Source organism: Orbicella franksi, chromosome 3 (genome assembly GCF_964199315.1).
Source record: "Orbicella franksi chromosome 3, jaOrbFran1.1, whole genome shotgun sequence".
In the NCBI taxonomy this organism is placed as follows: domain Eukaryota; kingdom Metazoa; phylum Cnidaria; class Anthozoa; order Scleractinia; family Merulinidae; genus Orbicella; species Orbicella franksi.
The window spans coordinates 13,220,505-13,238,709 of record NC_138147.1 but is presented as its reverse complement, the minus strand read 5'-3'; the positions used below and the strand labels follow the sequence as shown (position 1 = coordinate 13,238,709).

At 40.7% G+C, this 18,205-nt stretch overlaps 1 protein-coding gene and 1 long non-coding RNA gene across 2 annotated transcripts in view; one reads left to right on the top strand and one right to left on the bottom strand.

The window, feature by feature from the left end:
- LOC145481350 (uncharacterized) overlaps positions 1 to 1,785 on the bottom strand; it is a 36,705-nt gene extending 34,920 nt beyond the window's left edge. The window contains exons 1-2 of the long non-coding RNA XR_014048621.1: positions 1,574 to 1,785; positions 1,455 to 1,535 (exon numbers count right to left, since the gene is read on the bottom strand). This is a non-coding gene — a long non-coding RNA (uncharacterized LOC145481350). The remainder of the gene's footprint in view (positions 1 to 1,454; positions 1,536 to 1,573) is intronic.
- An 11,130-nt stretch (positions 1,786 to 12,915) lies between these two features.
- LOC145482327 (uncharacterized) lies at positions 12,916 to 18,205 on the top strand (the record flags this gene model as incomplete). The annotated part of the gene is made up of 1 exon (XM_081460977.1): positions 12,916 to 18,205. A coding segment is annotated over one exon (4,356 nt), but the record flags the coding sequence as incomplete, so codon positions are not given.

Genomic DNA, 18,205 nt, shown 5'->3' with positions numbered 1-18,205 from the left:
GAGGGTGGGAGGCTGTATATTCCAAAGAGCGGAAACCGGGGTAGACTGAAGAGGTAAAATTTCGCAACGTGGGGAAATTTGGCTGAAAAAGACTCAAAGCGACGGAAGCCGGGAGCCAAAGGTACGGGAACCGGAAAGATGATTTGAGAAACCGTTTTCCTCGCATCTCATTGCATTCATATGATGCACTTGTCACCCGCTTCCCAAGGGGAAGGTGGGATCCCAAGCTGTATGTGAGGAAACTGGGGATTTTATACCGACTTTTTAAAAAAAAATGATAAGCCTCGGAGCTGGGGAAACGCGGAGCCTTCGATTAATGAGGACCCAAGTTCTGAGGGAAACGTGGGGGTGATAACATTCTGAAAAGAATAGGAATAAGTACTGGACGGTTGAATTCACAATAACTTCGTAAACCAATCCCTTCAATCAAAATTGTTTTCGTGGTTTTACACTTAAATTGAACGCGTCACGTCAAAGAAGACAACGACTACAAGAAGTACAAAAACAAAATGGCAGGTTGCGACAAAGAAAAAGCAGACTATGAAATCTCCGCAATGATAATGGACCACAAAGGTCTTACGGACTAAATAGGAGTTTATTTTCCCTTGACTACTGCGATGCAAAACTGAGGGATGTGTTCCACCAAACATGATAAAAAGCGTTGATACGAGTTACGCTCCTGAAGCAGATCTAGTCTATTTTTTTTTAATATGTCACGAACTTTCTCAACACTCGTATGATCGAATAATAATCAAAGTGGACAAATTCAGTTGGAGACGTCTGGTTGGCACGTTCGACACGATTTAGTGGTACAAGAAGATAGCTGACTTTTCCAAGGTGGGGAGTGAAAACGGCGTTTCCCTCGGTTAGTAATCCTTTTTTCGTGCACGAACAAAAGCTAGTGATCACTTAATTGCTACTTGTTCGCTTTCTAACGTGATATTTTGGCAATGTCGCCTCGTTTCGTTTTATTAAAGGCGAGCAGCCAAATGATCTTGATAAAGGGAATGGCTGACATGGTGCAGTTTTGTTCTTCCGCGATAAATGGGTAAAAGATCCAGACACGAGTCCTTTTTGCCTTTGACGCCTTATTTTGATTTCCATGTTTGAGAATCGATTCATGTACAGCTGTTTTCAGTGTTACTTGGATAGCGAAACAAGGAAACCTCGTGCACTGTCCTCGATAGAAGAACCAAACACACATATTTGACAAATCTCTCGCCAGCGCAAGTCCTCCAGAGGGGTTTCGAATGATCCCATTCAATTTGAAAGTGCTCGCAAAATTTGGCCTTTGCTCGAATTGCTCGCAGATATCAGATGAGTGCTCACTTGCTCATGCTCGCAAAATTTTTGCAACTGCTCGCATGATCGGATTTTGGTTAAGACTCTCTGCCATGTAGCGGAAGCATAATTTGCATCTTGACACTGGAAACAATGTTTCCGGTATGGCAAACTGGGAAACATTGGGGAAACATGCACGCGCCATGAATGTTTCTGGAAATATGGTTCCTCGTTTTCTTGACGTTTTATTGAAACTGACCGGTCAAAGTTCAGTCTCAGGTAGCAGGGTAACCCTACCTGAAACATTTTGCTTGTAAACGCGGGCTATCTTTAACCCTCTTGGTAAGGACCCTATTTGCTTGTAAACAGGGCCTTAGAAAGCTCCAGATCTCCTTTAGCGTCCACCCACTGAATCACGTGAAACTAACTGAAATAATTTTGTATCAAATGTCATGGCATAATTGGCTGTAAGCTGATGGGAATGCCTGGAATTGGTTGAGCCGCGATAAGATCTTATATTAACACGCTGCCTGGTTTTGCGCCTGTTGTCCTGTTTTGGAGGTGTCAGCCAGATTATTTGGCCCAAAACAAAGTTTTAATTAGTAGGAGAGACATTATTATTTCGCGAACTACCATATTTTGGCTTTAATTTTGTTCCTTTCCACGGTCAATTTAAGAATAGACTGTGCAGTCCCTTACCAACAAAGAAATACCTAGATAAACTAGCTAGTATTTACGACCTAGATCTATTTCTTCTCAACATTGATGTAAATATAAATCCGGATTTTAAATTGTTTAACCAGTGTATTCAAAGTCGATATTACTCTCCTCACAGTTTTAGTTTATTCAAAAACCAATTACATGTAGCACAATCTAACAGTAATGCAACCTTCTCCTTGCTACACAATAATATCAGAGGTCTGAAGCGCAATCTCGAGAACTTCGAAGTTCATCTTTTGGGTGAGTTCGGATACCGTTTCAACGTTACTGGAGTTAGAGAGACGAAAATTACTGACTCAAATCTCTCCTTCATTCAACCTGACCTTCCTGGTTATGTATTTGAACACGTACCAACACCTCTAGCCTTTCATTGATGACTCTCTGAGGTACACAGTCATTGTTTCCAAACATAATTTGATGAAGCATTAGAAAAATTCAGTACATCAGGTAAAACTGTGTATACTATGGGTCACTTCAATATTAATCTGCTTAACATCAAGACTTCTCACTGTTGTAAGGCCCGGGTCAAACGCCGTACTTCACATGAGCAGAACCTAATGACAGTTTGGGTCGACTCAAATAATTAAGAGAAGGCCTGTTTGAGTCAAAAGTGAACGTAATTCAGTTGAACCGAATTGCTACACCAAAGAAATAACAAAAGCGGTCTTGTTGGTCAGTGGTTTTTCAAGGTAAAGTCAAAATGGCGGCTTTAGACCTTTCATTATGCATTTGGTTCGATTCATGTGAAGATCGGCGTTTGACCCAAAGTCGGTTTTTCAGGTGTTATTCACGGCTGGCCAGGCGTGTAGAACGCCTCAGCCGCTGCAAATAAAATCAGTCAAATTTAAGGTCATTCCCCAGTATTGCATTGCGCATCCCTACTGCGCATAGTTTCACGGGTGATTAGCGCGCGCATTAAAAAATGGCGGCTTTTTCTTTACAGCTGGACCTCGCCATAGAGGTAAATCGTCACTTTCTCGCAAACGAGTATGGTGACCCATAATTTTTTTCCGTTGTTTTGAATTGAGTAATTGTAAAATCAATATGGACCAATTCTCAGTGTAGAACAAAAAGCAATCGTCGGAAACGTGAATTTAGCAAGCAATCGTAACTACAATCATGGTGCTATTATAAGGATTAATATGGGTATAAACAAGGTGCTGTTGCTCCTAAACGAACACGGGGACCCCTCATTTTTATTTCAAAATTTAAGTTCCTATAATATAAACAATCGATAGGCAAAGTTTCACAAAAATCTCAGTGCAGGTTCTATTTCAGCGGAATGACCTTAACTGGGTCAAACGCCGAACTTCACATGAGCCTAATTGTTTGAATTGGGTTCGGCTCATGTGAAGTTCGGCGTTTCACCCGGGCCTAAAGACTTCTTACTTTCTTTGCAAAGTTGTTCTTTTATCCCCCTCATGATAAATACCCTAGGGTCTATAAAAACTCAGCCAGTCTAATTGCCAATATTCTTGTGAACAAAACTGATGGTCAGATCTTATACGGTAATATCGCCTCAGACATAAGCGACCACTACTGTCAGTTTTGTGTATTTCAATCTGTGGGACAGAATCTTATCCTGAAATGCTCAAGATTCAGGATTACCCCCGCTTCTTTGAAGAACGTTTCATGTCAGATCTGCTGCAAATTCGCTGGGACTCAATTTTATCTAACCAGGAAACCAATGTTGACAATTTTTTTTTCTCGAGTCTTTAATAAACTGAATAAACTTGTAAATAAGCATGCATCCTTGGTTCCACCGTCTAAACGTAAGGCTAAGCATGTTTCTAAGCCCTGGATCACCAGCCGAGAGCTATTTAAAACGATAAGAGTGAAAAATGCGTTATTTGTTTCTGGTGACGTGGACAAATATAAACTTTATAGGAAGAAACTAGTAACTCTTATTAAGCACGGTAAGAAATTGTATTACTATGCATATTTTAATGATAACTTAAGGAACATAAAAAATACATGGCCGGGCATTAATGAATTAATTAACGGGAAAACTAAAAATTCCAAGCCCCTTGTGGCTCTTAAGAATCCTGGTAGTGATAAAATTTCCTGCAACCCTTCAGAACTTCCCAATATCATTAACAGCTATAATTCATCGGCCGGGAAAAACTTAGCTTGTAAAGTTCCTCAGTCTAAACCATTTTAGCAAATATTTGCATGATTACAGTTCCCAGGGTTCTTTCGTTTTTTGATCCTGTCGCAAAGCTTGAAATAGAGAGAGAAATTATGAGTTTGCCACCTAACAAGGCTTACGACTTATAGTCTTGCCCTCTTCGTATCCTGAAACGTGCAAAGAACGACCTGGCTAAACTCTTGGCCAAACTGATGAACATCTCAGTCAGTACAGGTCAATATCCATCAAAATTATAACATGTCTGAATTACAGCGGTATCATAAAAAAATCTGATGATGAAACCGACCCAGGTAATTGCAGACCAATTTCGTTGCTTGCTATCTTGAATCGCGTCTTTGATGAAGTAATGTATAATTGTCTAAAAGCCTTTTTTGAAGAAAAAACGGCACGCATATTGTTTCAGTCTCAGTACGGCTTTCGTGAGATGAGGCCGACCCAACATGCACTCTTTGAAGTTGTTAACACAATTCAAAACCATCTGAATAGTGCGCTTCTTTTCATGTGGAATATTTCGTGACTTAAAAAAGGCATTTGACACAGTGGATGATAGCATTTTGTTAGTCAAGCTAGAGTTCTATGGAATTAGAGGTCCTGTTTTTCACGAGCGCGTTGTTCAGAGAAATGTTTCTTCCCAATGTATACAGCTTTGTTCTACTTTGTCTTGGTACACAAAGTTGGTGTCCCTCGAGGGGGCGCTAATATGGTGGCCGTAAAGTAACAAAAGCATCTGTCATTGAGTTTTGCAATCAATACAAAACGTTATTACTCTAGAGCTTGGAAAGATTGATTTAATACTTTGTCTAGCGTAATGACTGTTCACTTAGCAAAAACTTAAGCCATCTTTTCACCTACGCGAGAGCCTTGGCTTGCAAAGTATAAGTTAGCTGTGAGAGTAATTAACAGTAAGGAATTTGATAAGGTATGTCTGATAATCAGATGTAACCGGTGGACGAATTTAAGGCAAGAAACGAGCTCCCTTACGGTGCTACTCACTTGTCTATGGTTAATAACGCTATGAGAAATAACAATGAAAACTAAACTTCCAAAGTATACTTTGCCACGTGGCCCATCAGGCTGGAGCTTACCCCGACTTGCGTAGCATGAAGCAACTAGGAGTAATTCTACTCCCCCCTGGGTGGGATGCTAGTCTATCGCAGGGTTACCCCTAGCAGTAAGTTCGCCGGTACCCAATTGTACACCTGGGTGGACAGAGGCACTTCGTGAGTAAAGTTTGTTACCCAAGTACACAACACAACCAGGGCTCGAACCCGGACAGCTCGATCCGGAGACGAGCGCATTAGCCATGCGGCCACCGCGCCTCCCACATACTTAACACAAAGGTAGTTATTAAAACAAGGAGAGTAATGATTTGGTGCATTTTGTAGTGATAAAAAATGACTATATGTCGTGGAAGACTTTGACGAAATAGTGAAATCCAACATGGCGGATCAAAGAAAGTGATCTTAATAATAAATAATAAACAGATCCTGATAATAAAATAAAAATGACGTCTTGAGGATGAAATAACAAGAGATTGTAGGCCAAATTTAGGATCACATATTAATCGGAAAATAATTTTCATATTTCTCACTGAAAAGAAAACCTAGGAGTTTTATTCACTCACCCTTGTACCACAGTGGGGGTATGAGTTTGCTTAATATACGTTCGAGGGTTAAGAAGCTTTAAGACATAATAAGTAACTGAAATCTCGCGACAAACTCGCCTAGTTTTCCTCATGATTTCGTTTATCGAGCAAAAACCCTGTGCTCATAGTAATAGAGAAAGGTTTTCCTTTCTAATATCATTTTGAATCAATCAGTTTCCATCAAATTAAGCTTAACAAAATAGCTAGTGAAATCCAATATGGCAGATCAAACAAAGTGCACTGGTTTAATGACGTCATAAATAAAGAATCTTATTTTGTAGGCCAAGCTTAGGCTAGGGTTATCTATGAAACGCAAAGTAATTTTCATATTTCTCAATAAAAAGAAATGCTAGGGATTACATTCACTTCTCCTTGTATCACGGTGGATAAGGAAATCTCGTGGTTAACTCGCCCTGTTTTTCTTGCGATTTCTTTCGCTATTCGGGAAAAAAAACCCTGTGTTCACAGAAATAGAAAAAAAAAAGGCTCGCGTCTAACCAGCCTGGTTTTCTCGCGATTTCATTTATTCTGTAAGTAAACACTGTATGTAAACACTTTGCTCATGAACATAGTAATAGGAGACAAACTTGCTTGCGTTTTTCAAGAGATTTCACGCTATATTCAAACACGCACTGCGTTTGATACTTGTTAAAAAAACCTCGCGAATAACTCGTCGACAGTCCTTTGCACGGTGACTAACTTGCATGGTTTTCACGAGTATGACTTTATTTTAATAAACACTGCGTTGATCTTAATACAGAATTAAAATCTCGTGACTAACTCACCTGATTTTCCCCGAGTATTCCGATATTCAAAAAGTCACGTCATTGTGAAACCGTCTGATTGTCTAACTCCACTGAATTTTGTTGTCATTGTTAAAACATCCGAAGTGAATTTTCCCGCGGCAATTTGCTGTAAGCAGTGGGTCGGTTTGGAAGAAACTTGAACAAGCCACGTACTCAACATGGCAAAAGTTCAAGCTGCACTTTACATCTTGTTGTGTATCGTTCTTAAAGGTAGGTTTTCTTGGCATTGAACACAAACATAGGTCGATGTAATACAATGCACATTGTTACGGTACAGGTAACAGTTTCTTAATTCTATGGCGCGGAAAAAATACGAGAATACTGCAAGCAGAGTACACAAGGTATTCGTAGCTAATATTCTCCTGTAGAGAAGTCATTCAACTCTGTATTAACAGTGATTTGGTGATTTGATCTTGTGTTTACCATGCAAACTTCTGTCGGGTCAAATTATAATTATATTCATTTTTTAAACTTACGCGATCCTGCAAGTTGGAACAGTTTTCTAATCACTGTAGTTTAATATTTGTTGAAAGAGTTGTGCGAATCTACTTGGAGGAAGGCTGCATTTCCACAAAGTAAAAACGACGCCTTTAGTACAATGTATAAGTTAGAGAAGTGCATTATGAAGGGCAAACAGTAACAGAAATGAAATGAAGTATTCAAACGAAATGGAGTGGAAGTTTTGATTTTTAGGGACCTTTAGTTTATTACATTATAAACATGCACTGCGTTTGATACTAGCACGGAATATCTCGCGAATAACTTGTCGAGTTTTCTAAGACACCTCCCCCAGATTCAGGTAATTCAACATTTCATTTACGCATGGAGGAAAACTGGTGACTAACTCGTATGGTTTACCAGCAGTTTTTCTTTATTTCAATAAACACCGCATTGATATCAATAGAGAAAATCTCGTGACTAACTCGTCTTGTTTCCACGTGAAGGACAAACATTAGCAGAGATGAAATAAAGTATTGAAAGGAAAGAAAGTGGAAGATTTAATTTTTTTCAGGGCGCGTTTGTTCGTTACTCTAGGAGAAGTGGTGGGGAGGGGTATCATTAGGTTTCTCTTGAGTGTAACGCAAGGTAACTTTATTTAAACACAGGGGAAAATTCCTTCAGCCTTCATTCCGGCTGGGCTCTTCTTGGATCTAGGTCTAGTTGAGAAGAGGGGGTGGGGGGGAGGTGGGGTCTCCCATGTGAAAAGGTCGAGTTGAATTAAAACTCTCAAAGAAATCAAGCCTGGTGTGAAGAACACCACCCTTAAAACGGACATGACAGCTTTTTTCTATACAATTTCTTCGAGTGCAACCCTAAAGGATACCTTGACGGCTAAATATAGTAGCGTTTCGTCCGGAACACCGTAAGCGAGAGATCATCGTCTCTTGTTGAATCCAAATCCGCCCTCCGGCCTGTCGGTCCGTTTAAAGATTGATCCAGACATTCACTTGTGCCGTTTCGATACTATCGGCAAACATGTCGTCGAAGTTGGATGAATTTGCGGTGCAGGAAATCCACTCCTATGTCAAATACATAACGTAAATTCTCGGTTGAAACTCCGTGTTAGAAATTTCCGCATTAACATTTACAGCTCCCGGGGTTATTTACGCGTACGACAGCCGATAACGAGAGGCCATTAAGATAAGTAATTCCATTGGATACGTGTAATCTGATTGAAAATTTACACCGAAAAATCATTCGGCCGTGAAAGTTCAAACTCTCTGGCTTAGTCGGTAGTCCTTCTTTTCGCGCGCTTCTTCGCCCCCAGGATTTCGCGTGGTCATAATCGGTAGATATTTGGTATTTTCATGAAGTGGGCCCGCATGGCTACAAACTTTAGCTGCACCTAACACTGGCGTAAGCATAACGATTATCCTCGACGCCAATTTTGTATTCCAAAGGTCCTGATACAAGGCCAAAGTGCACAATAAACAAACGCTACATTCCGCCAGAACTTGTGCGAAAAGGACTCAAGCTGTAGACAAATACGTTCAGTGTGTCCACCCTTGTACCACGATGGGGTGATGATTTTGCTTCTGAGTCCAAGGGTTAAGGCATGCCAAGTTGTAGAAATTCTATGATCAACTCGCCTTGCTTCTCTTGTAATTCGTTTGTTATTCGGGAAAATCCCTGCGTTCATCATAAGAGAGAAAATCCCCTGACTAAATAGCCTTGTTCCGTCTCGTGATTTCGTTTATTCTTCAAGTAAACACGGTGCGTAAAAATACTGTGTTTAGAAGACCACTTTGCCTGAATCTCCTAGAGATTTCCTAGGTACTTTTAAGCATGCTCTGGGTTTGATAGTAACACAGGAAATTTCACGAGTAACTCGTCCAGTTTTTAACAGACTAAATTCAACAGTTCTTTGATACAAATAGAGGAAAATTGGTGACTCATGGTTAACCACGAGTTTTCCTACATCTCAATAAACACCACATTGATATTGATAGAGAAAATCTCGTGACTAACTCGTCTGGTTTCCACGAGATTTCCGTTATTCGGTCTTATTCAAATAGAGAATGCGCTTTTACTCTTAATACACCAACTGTAGAAATCTCGTGATTGACTTAGAAAAAACTTTTTGTTCTAAGATTGGAGGTAAACTTTGCCGCAAATTTTTGCTATAAGCAGTGGGTGGGTTTCGAAGCAACTTGAACCAGTTACGCGGTAAGAATAAGCTGAATTATATTGTTGCGGATCATTGGTTTTTCAGTGTTGGTTATAAACACAGGTCAGTATGACACAATGCTCAGTGTTTAGTTACAAATGTCTGACGCGGCCGGAAATTAAGGAAAAAAAAAGTTAGCAATGCGAGAAAAAATTCGAGAATACAGCAAGCAGAATACCCGGCATTCGTAGAGGAGTATTGTGTATCAGCAGTGATGTTTACGAAGCAAACCTCTGTCGGGTCAATATAATTATAATCGTATTCTGTTTCTTAATATATCTTTGGACTTCTACGATGTTGCAAGTCTGAACTGTTCCAGTCACTGTAGTTCGATAATTGATCCAAGAGCCCGATGTGTGTTTATGCCTAGGGGAAGGTTGCATTTTCGGAAAGTAATAAGGGTGATTCGTGTATCTGCAATTGCCACGCCACAAACTATAAAATTTGGATCTACCTTTAAATCTTTGCAAATTGCAAATTGGGGAAGGGATTACTCAGATTCACCCTTCAACTTTTCCAAAAAAATTTGCATTCGATAATAAATATATGTGGGTCACCGAGCTCGTTTTTGAGTTGCAAGCACTTCATCGTCGTCGGCGTTGGCTCGTGTCCGCGTGTCCGAGCATCAGTACGGTCTCCTCTTCTTTGATGGCCTCGGAAATGGCTTAGCAGGCCAATCCTTGCATAGAAATTGCGAGGACAGTGAGGGAACAGGAGATTGGGCGGTGGGCGAGGGGCTGAAAGGCGGCGTTTAAACTGCAACCAAAACGGACTCCTCCTGCTCGCCCTCTGCGCTTAACATACACTCGCCATCACCAACGCTGTAAGCACTTAAAGCTAAAATTAAGGCTTTGCAGAACCATAGCTTACACGACCTCTATTCCTTTTACATAAGGTTTAGCTTTATGCCAAACGTTTAACTCCGAGGACAAGCGCTCTTGTCTCACATGCCACATTCCTGAGAGGCGATTACGTAAAACACATCGGACTCGCCTACGTCCACAAGAGATCTGAGAACAAGATTGCTTTAACTGACGTGCTATCGTCTGAGTGAGAATAAAGCCACAATTTACTTGAAGAGATTTATTTTACTTTGCACAAACATCGAAACTGAGTCGCGTATAAAATTCCTCATTTGCGCGAATTTTAAAAATCCGTCTCTTGCGCATGTGTTTGGACTTGCAGCTGATATTGCGAGTCATCAACAAGTAAGGAAACAAAAACACAATTCATGAACTTCAGCAATTCTGTTTAGCTGCAAAGACGTAAAGGTAATTAAAACTAGTTAGTAATCTAAAATCACAATCTAACATTTCCTATTTATGAATTATTGGTTAGTAGCTCCATTTATGACTAAGAAATCCATCGTTATGCACATGACACTTTGTAAGTATCGTGCCGCTATTTTTCAGCTAGCCAAATGTAAGCATGGTTTCCAGTAGCCTGCGATGCGGGAGTTGTCATATTTCATGAAAGAAGGGGAGACATAGAGAGGAGGGCTTGATTGCAGGCTAGGTGTGTGCTAGATTTAAAAAACGACTGCTTCATCCATGCCGTTTACAGTGGATTTGAATAAGGTCACGGGAAAAAAAAAAGACGATTGAAAAATTAAGAACCTCTATATTTGGTAACAATCACGGAAAAGTCAAAAGCTTTATGGGTGTCAGTAAATGTTTGGTATCGGGAAGGGAAACTAAAATGCATGATCATCAGTAGTTCGGTTGACTTGATCAGGTGTGACGTTACTTTGAAATTAATAAGCAATTTGCAATCAATATTCCTGACCGTATTCGTAAAAACACGCCCCCAGACAGCTCAAAGACAGTCTCAGCGGCCACAAGTGTTCTGACCACCCCCCTAGCTACGAGATTGGCCTGTCACGCATGCACGTGGCATGGGCTCATCCAGCAGAGTGCCATTTTAACACAGAACCCTCAAGAAAGGTTCAACAACTGAACGAAGTGCCCAGCAACACAGTAAATATCAAGGTTATTTGGCACATAAACCTCAAAGTCTAGTTAAGTGAAGGTGTCAGTTAAAAAATACCCTCCCCTCCGCCCTGCTTATGACAGCTTGCCACCAGCAAACCACCAGCAGATAGGCCAGTGCCTGGGCGATGTCCCCAGCCCGGCCTTGACGGATTCCTCCTAGATTTAGACCGGCTGGCTAGGCTTGGGTTCGGGCTTGGCCCGAACAGCGAGCATTTTTTGTTTCAAATCGCTCAAATTCCTTTCCTTGATCTACTTGAAATTAACTTCATTTGCTACTGAGAATCCTTTGCTACATGGCACTCTGCAAACATTGTGGCTATTTTTCAATTAGCGAAATGCAAAAAATGTTTGCGCGGAATAACGCACACAAAAAATACTTGCAGAAACGTAGCCACCCTCATAAACTCCGTTTGCAGTATATTAAAGCTTAAAGAACCTGATAAAAAAATTAAGGCTCTCTTGATCGAATAAAGATTTAAGGGGTGTCAAAAATTTTTTGGTATTGTTTTGATAATTTTTTCGCGCGAACTGGCCCAAACCCCAGTGTGTGTCGCCTATTTTTGAACCAGTATTAGTGGTTCTTCTAAAGTTTTTGGAAATAACGATGCCATTTCTACATCGTATATAAGGTTCCATGTTTTGCACCTTTAAAGGACGCGTTTTTGGACCTGTCACAAATTTTTTAAGTTTAATTATCATAGCTTTTTAACAGTTACAGGGTGAGAGCCTCAACACCTCCCCTCGCCACTCCTCCCCCCATGCACGGTCCCGACAAGAGTAAAAAAATATATATATTGCCTATTGAATTCAAGAAAAATAATGCAACAGTACAGATTTTTTATCTATCACTTTTAAAGGATTTTTTGTCATAATAACGACGCCGATTACAAATTACAATGCTGTTAACATGCTCTCACATAACAGACCTTATCAAACGTGCAGATATAAGCACGCGTACCACTAGGAGCTTTCAACAATTAAACATTCCTCTATTCAGAACTGCCACTGGCCCAAGAACATTTTATTATAGGACAACTACCATCTGGAACTCACTGGACCTTACTTTAAAACTCATTAGAACTATTTCAATTTTTAAAAAAGCATTGAAACGTAAATTAATTGTAGAGTTTTTAAATTCGTGATTATCTAAATTAGAATGTAATATCATTAATTTTAGTATATTAGTATTTAATAGTAGTATTGTACCATATTGTCTTCGAAAAGCCCCCGTGGGGAAAGATAATAAAGGATGTAAGTAGGTACATACATACACACACACACACACACACACACACACATACATACATGTATGTATGTATGTATGTACGTACGTACGTACGTACGTACATACATACATACATACATACATCACTTTATTTACCCCGGATTTCAGAGTAGCTTATGCAGCTAATATTGGATTATTGGAATTGGAATTAACTGAATTCTAATTAGCCCAACCTAGCCCTTCCCGGAGAAAACAACTTAAACCGTCCAACCCTGGTTGTCTGTTCTCTTAACAACCGGTGAAAAAAGTTTAGATTTAAGCCAAAAAGTTTAAAGTATACCTAATTCGCAAGACAGTGTGCGTTTCGTCACGAATCAAAAAGAGAGTCTGCTTGGTTAACAGTGCTGTATTGACAACATAGTTGACTTAATTCCTTTCTAACCATTACACAGGACGTGTTTCTGAGGGAAAGGAATTGTACATTTCCTGTACATCAGGTAACGACAGTTGGTCATGTAATCAGACAAACCCCTGCGAAACCATTTGGAGGGCTGTCACGTTGGCGTCACGAGGAGATAAAATTCACTTGAACGGCACAAACACTGAAAATGATCCCTACACCTGCCAATCAGAAACTCCACTACATCCGGGAATTTACATCAACAAGAGCCTCTCTCTGGTAGGATTCGGTCCCAAGCGTCCTTACATACGATGCTCTGAGGGTTTGACGTTTGATGGCTCGGATGATGCGCAGCAGATGCATATCACCTTATCAGGTCTGTTCCTGGACGAGAGCTTGGTGTATTTTGAGGATTCGTCTGTTAACATCGACAGATGCAAATTTGAAGGTAGCAAACGTGGTGTGCAGTTCTTAGTGAGTAGGAGGATGGTGTCAACCATTCAAATTACAAATTCAACCTTTGTCAATAACAGTGAGTGTATCTCAGTTTTTGTCAACAAAACAATGAACCTATCAGAGGCTGTCCTAGTAATTCTTAAGCTCAAAAATTCCTCTTATCATGGTAATGCAATGTCAGATGAGGGAAGCTGTGTGTCGTTCAGTGAATCACCTGACAATAAACACTCTGTAAGTGTAAACATCACGCTGGAAAATGTCACATTTTCCGACAACAAGTTTGGTTCAAAAGGTCTTGTTTTCTTAGATATGGAAAATGGCAACCAGGATATCAACCTTCAGAAAGTGAAGTTTATAAAAAACAGTGCATTGTCGGGCCGAAAGTTCTCTGCAAATGACGGTCTCAGTGAAATTCTTGTTCACAGCAACACTGTAAACATTTTTATTAATCAAAGCAGCCTCTCGAGTACAAATGCAAGATCATTCATGGTAACCGCATCTAACATTTCGATGCAGATCTTTAACTCTAGTTTTGGAGGCCACAAATGCGAAGGAAATGGCGGAGTCATGTTACTGAAAGGAACCGATCGTTGCCAAGTGAACGTGTCCAATTCATCGTTTGTCAAGACGTCTGCTTCTCAAGGTGGGGCGTTCGACATTGAATGCGTGGAAGTCGGGTTTAATTTACTAGAGAGTATTTTCTTACATAACAACGCTACAGATGGAAATGGAGGTGCTGTCTTGGTCACTGGACACAGAGCTTCAGTATGGTTTCTTGATTGTTCTTTTACAAACAGCCTAGCGGAAGGAGAAGTGGTAGGACAGGAGTACGGAGGAGGGGCCATATTTGTTACTTCAGAGTTACCGCCCATTCATCGTTCAACATTTCAGGCGAGTCGCTTGGACGGTGTTATATTCTTGACTGTGGAACGCTGCAGATTTATTGGCTGCAGATCATCGTTTGGAGGAGCGTTAGGTGTCTGGTACGTTAACCATGACCATCTGCAGCTGGTCATTAAACACAGTGACTTTATTTTCAATTATGCAATCGATGGTGGAGCAGTAGAAACTTATTATAGTACTACGCATTATCCTGGGGTTATGACAGATGACTGTCGTACAAGAGACACGGCTATCTTTGAAACCTCAATAGAAAACTCGACTTTCTCAAGAAATGAAGCAACTATTGGCAGTGCCCTAATTTTAGAGGTTGGAATCTCCAATCACAGTGTTATAACTCTTGACAAAGTTATTATGGATTCAAATAGTGCATTCGACACTGCAACAGCAGTTATTTTGAACGCTTGCAAACTTAAAATATCCCAGTCCCGATTTCTTAACAACAGAGCAGCTGTAGCAGCGGGTGGAATAGGAATTAAGGATGTCATAAGTACTGAAGTTGTTGACCCCATTTTTGACGGCAATTACGGCGGGGCTGAGACTTCATCTGTTCCGAGTGGAGGTGCACTTACCTTGCTAAATTCTGATATTGATGATCGTTACCATGATAGTGCATTTATTTCGATTATAAACTCGACATTCAACAACTGTTCTGCGTCAAGTGGAGGCGCTATATCCTTGGTGTCGTACAAACCTGTACATCTCACAATAAATAGCTCTCGATTCACAAAAAATCACTCCGTGAAGGGTGGAGGGGCCACATGGTTATCACTGACAGAAGACACTAAAAAAGGTCCAGCAAAATGCAACGCAGATTACCGGCCTTCATGGCTTTACAAAAGTCACGTGATATTCGAGGATACAACATTTGAGGAAAATATTGCAGCTGAAGTGGGCGGCGCTGTATACATAACTAATGGCAACATAACACTTTCCAGGTCCCATTTTGTTGACAATTTTGCGTCTCTCGGTAGTCATATCTACGCAGTGGATGGTTCCACAAGTCTTAATATACAGAGCAGTCGTTTTAGTCAAACTGTAAAAGAATCGAATCGTAGCATACCAAACAGCACAAATCCGTCTTTTATTGATTTCAGGAGCGGAGGACCAATCTTTCTATTCAACACCACATTGAACGCAAGTCTCTATACGAACAAGATAACTCTGATTGTTTTAGCCAAAAGTAATCTAAAATTTCTTGGAAAGGACAACTTGACAAACTTTTCTTGTCCTTTAGGAAGTAAGATGATGAACACTAATTTTACAACCAATATCACAAGTCAGAGGAACAGCTCCTGTAATGTCCATATTATAACTCAACATATAACATATGATTGCTTGGCGTGCGCGGAGAATACGTATAGTCTTCTGGGAGGTCATGCGATTGAAGGACAAATAGATCTAGGATTTCAGTGTCTTCAATGTCCATTTGGAGGAAACTGTACCCAGAATATAATCGCTAAGCCTAATTTCTGGGGATTTAAAGAACAGAACAACCCACCATCGCTTCATTTTACCATGTGCCCTGGGGGCTATTGTAGTCCTCCTCAAGAAGCAAACTTTCCAGAATACAATGGTTGTCAGGGTAACCGTTCTGGCGAATTGTGTGGACGCTGTAATGATGGCTACACGGAGACACTTTACTCTACAAAGTGCAGACCATCGCATCAGTGCAAAGATCATTGGTTCTGGCCAGTGGCTATATTTTATGTATCACTCATGGCATTGTACTTCACATTTAAGCTTCCTATCATCCTCTGGATCGGGCGCCAAATCCTGTGGTTCAAAGAAGGCCAACCCGCAAGCCAAAATGATGACTTTGACAAAGGCTATCTGAAGATTGTCTTCTACTTTTATCAAGCTGCAAATCTTCTCGTCGTTTCCAGCTCGTCACAACATGCCATTAAAACTACTCTTATTGAGCCAACTCTCGGGTTCTTTAACTTCAAATCATATTCTTTTGGAATGATTTGTCCATTTGCTGGTCTCACAGTGGTGTCTAAGCAGTTCTTTTCTGCCTCACATGTTTTTGGCACAATGCTCATGATTTGCTTCTTTTACGTTTTGCATTGGGGAATCCAAAGGTTTCGAGGTCAGGGAGCCCCTTCTGTTGGCCCTTATGTTGGCGGTATCTTACAAACCTTGTTGCTAGGATATACTACCTTAGCTACAATAAGCTTCGGTCTGCTACGTTGCGTTCCCATTGGCTCAGAGAAGCGTTTATTTTATGATGGTAACCATGTTTGTTTTCAGTGGTGGCAGTACATTTTGGTAGGATTTGTCTGCACATTTTTGATACCCTTTGTGTTTGTGCTGCTTTGGGGTTCTTATAAGTTGTATGGTAAGACTCTGTCTGTGTGGAAGTTTCTCTTGGCTTGTTTCTTGCCTTTGCCATCGTTAATCTACTGGTTGTTCATCTCCTTCTGTCAAGTGCTGCGCGACCCAATGAACGAAGTGTCGACTCCGCTCCAGGAGTCAAGGAATTCTGTAGAGAGGGTTCTTTACGATTCTTTTAAAAGACCGGAAGAGGGTCGAAAATTATCCCTGAGTTGGGAAGGTATTATGATCGGCCGACGGTTGATTCTTGTTGTGATGAACACTTTTGTGATTAACCCAATGACTCGTCTTGTCATTATGAGCGTGCTTTGTTTTCTCTTTCTTCTTCACCACAGTTTTACTCAGCCGTTTCGCGATAATATTGCTAACACAGCAGAAACCATTTCTTTGCTCTTTATTGTTGTCTTAGTTAATGTGAACGTGTTTTTTGCTTCTTTTCTGTCGTTGGCAGTTCCGCATGAAGATGTCTTAAGCTCTTGGTGGAAAGTCTTTGAAGGGGTGGAAATTACCATTCTTTGTTTAGCACCTGTGGTTTTTGGGCTCCTTGTGGTCAGTGCGATATTATCGCAGTTATGCCGACTAACTGTTGTGGTGTGTCGTCTTCTTCGCAAGTTCTGGTTGGTTTGCTGCCGTTCGTATTGCAGGAACCAGGACAACGAGACGAAACCTTTACTGGATCCAGTGAGGAGTTGAACTGGTTTACCGTTAGTCCGTAATGACCCTCTCTCTGTCACGTAACGCTTCGATCTCCGTAGAGGGACCCTCTCTCGAAAGAGCGTAACGTTGCGTGGCAGAGAAAGGGTCAGAAGCGCGCTAGTTTTTAATAGTGTTTGTTCGGGACACTAAAGACAATACAAAAATTTATATTTACAGGTAATCTGACAAAGCTAGTTAATGCATGTGATTGCTAATCTAGTAACCCCAAGGACGACTCTCGTATAACAAGAACGGGGTTGCTCCTCGGAAATTTTGAAAAGTTCCTGAGAATTACCCCTGAGAATTACCAAGATGATGTGTTGTGGGCGTGGCTTCAATTTTGTTTTTAGCCCTTAGAGATAACAATTCTATTAATTGGCGCTGACTTTTCCGGCTTAATTCCATAAAAGGTATCGCAAAAGACCCTGCTGTGGACTTTTTGAGGCTGAACACCCTAAGAGCTACCAAAACTGCTTTTTAACCCCTGAAAGATACGACGAGCACCCCCCGTCCTTTTTATGTGGGAGTTCCCACCCGGGCTAGTAATAATATAAAAAGCAAATGAATTTGTTAAAGACACCGGGCGGTCTTAGGCAATCTGGAAATACTTCCTGAACTTACGGTAATTTTTAAAATATTCGGAAGTCCTTGGTTATATTCAGGAATCTTTGTCTTCGGAGCATTTTGATAAATCATAGGAAGTTTTGCAACTTTGGCCAGGCTGCGAGATTCTTTGGGAGTGTTCGGGATTCTTCGGAGTACATCTTCCTTTTAGGGAAGAAAACGCAGCGGTAACAGATAAAATATTTGCACTTTGGGTCAGTTTTTGGACGATTGTACGTATGCGAAACACTAACTGCTTAGTTTTTGAGGTGTAATATTAGTGTTACGCGTAGAGGCTAAAGCCTTAATCGATTATGGCTCCTGGTAG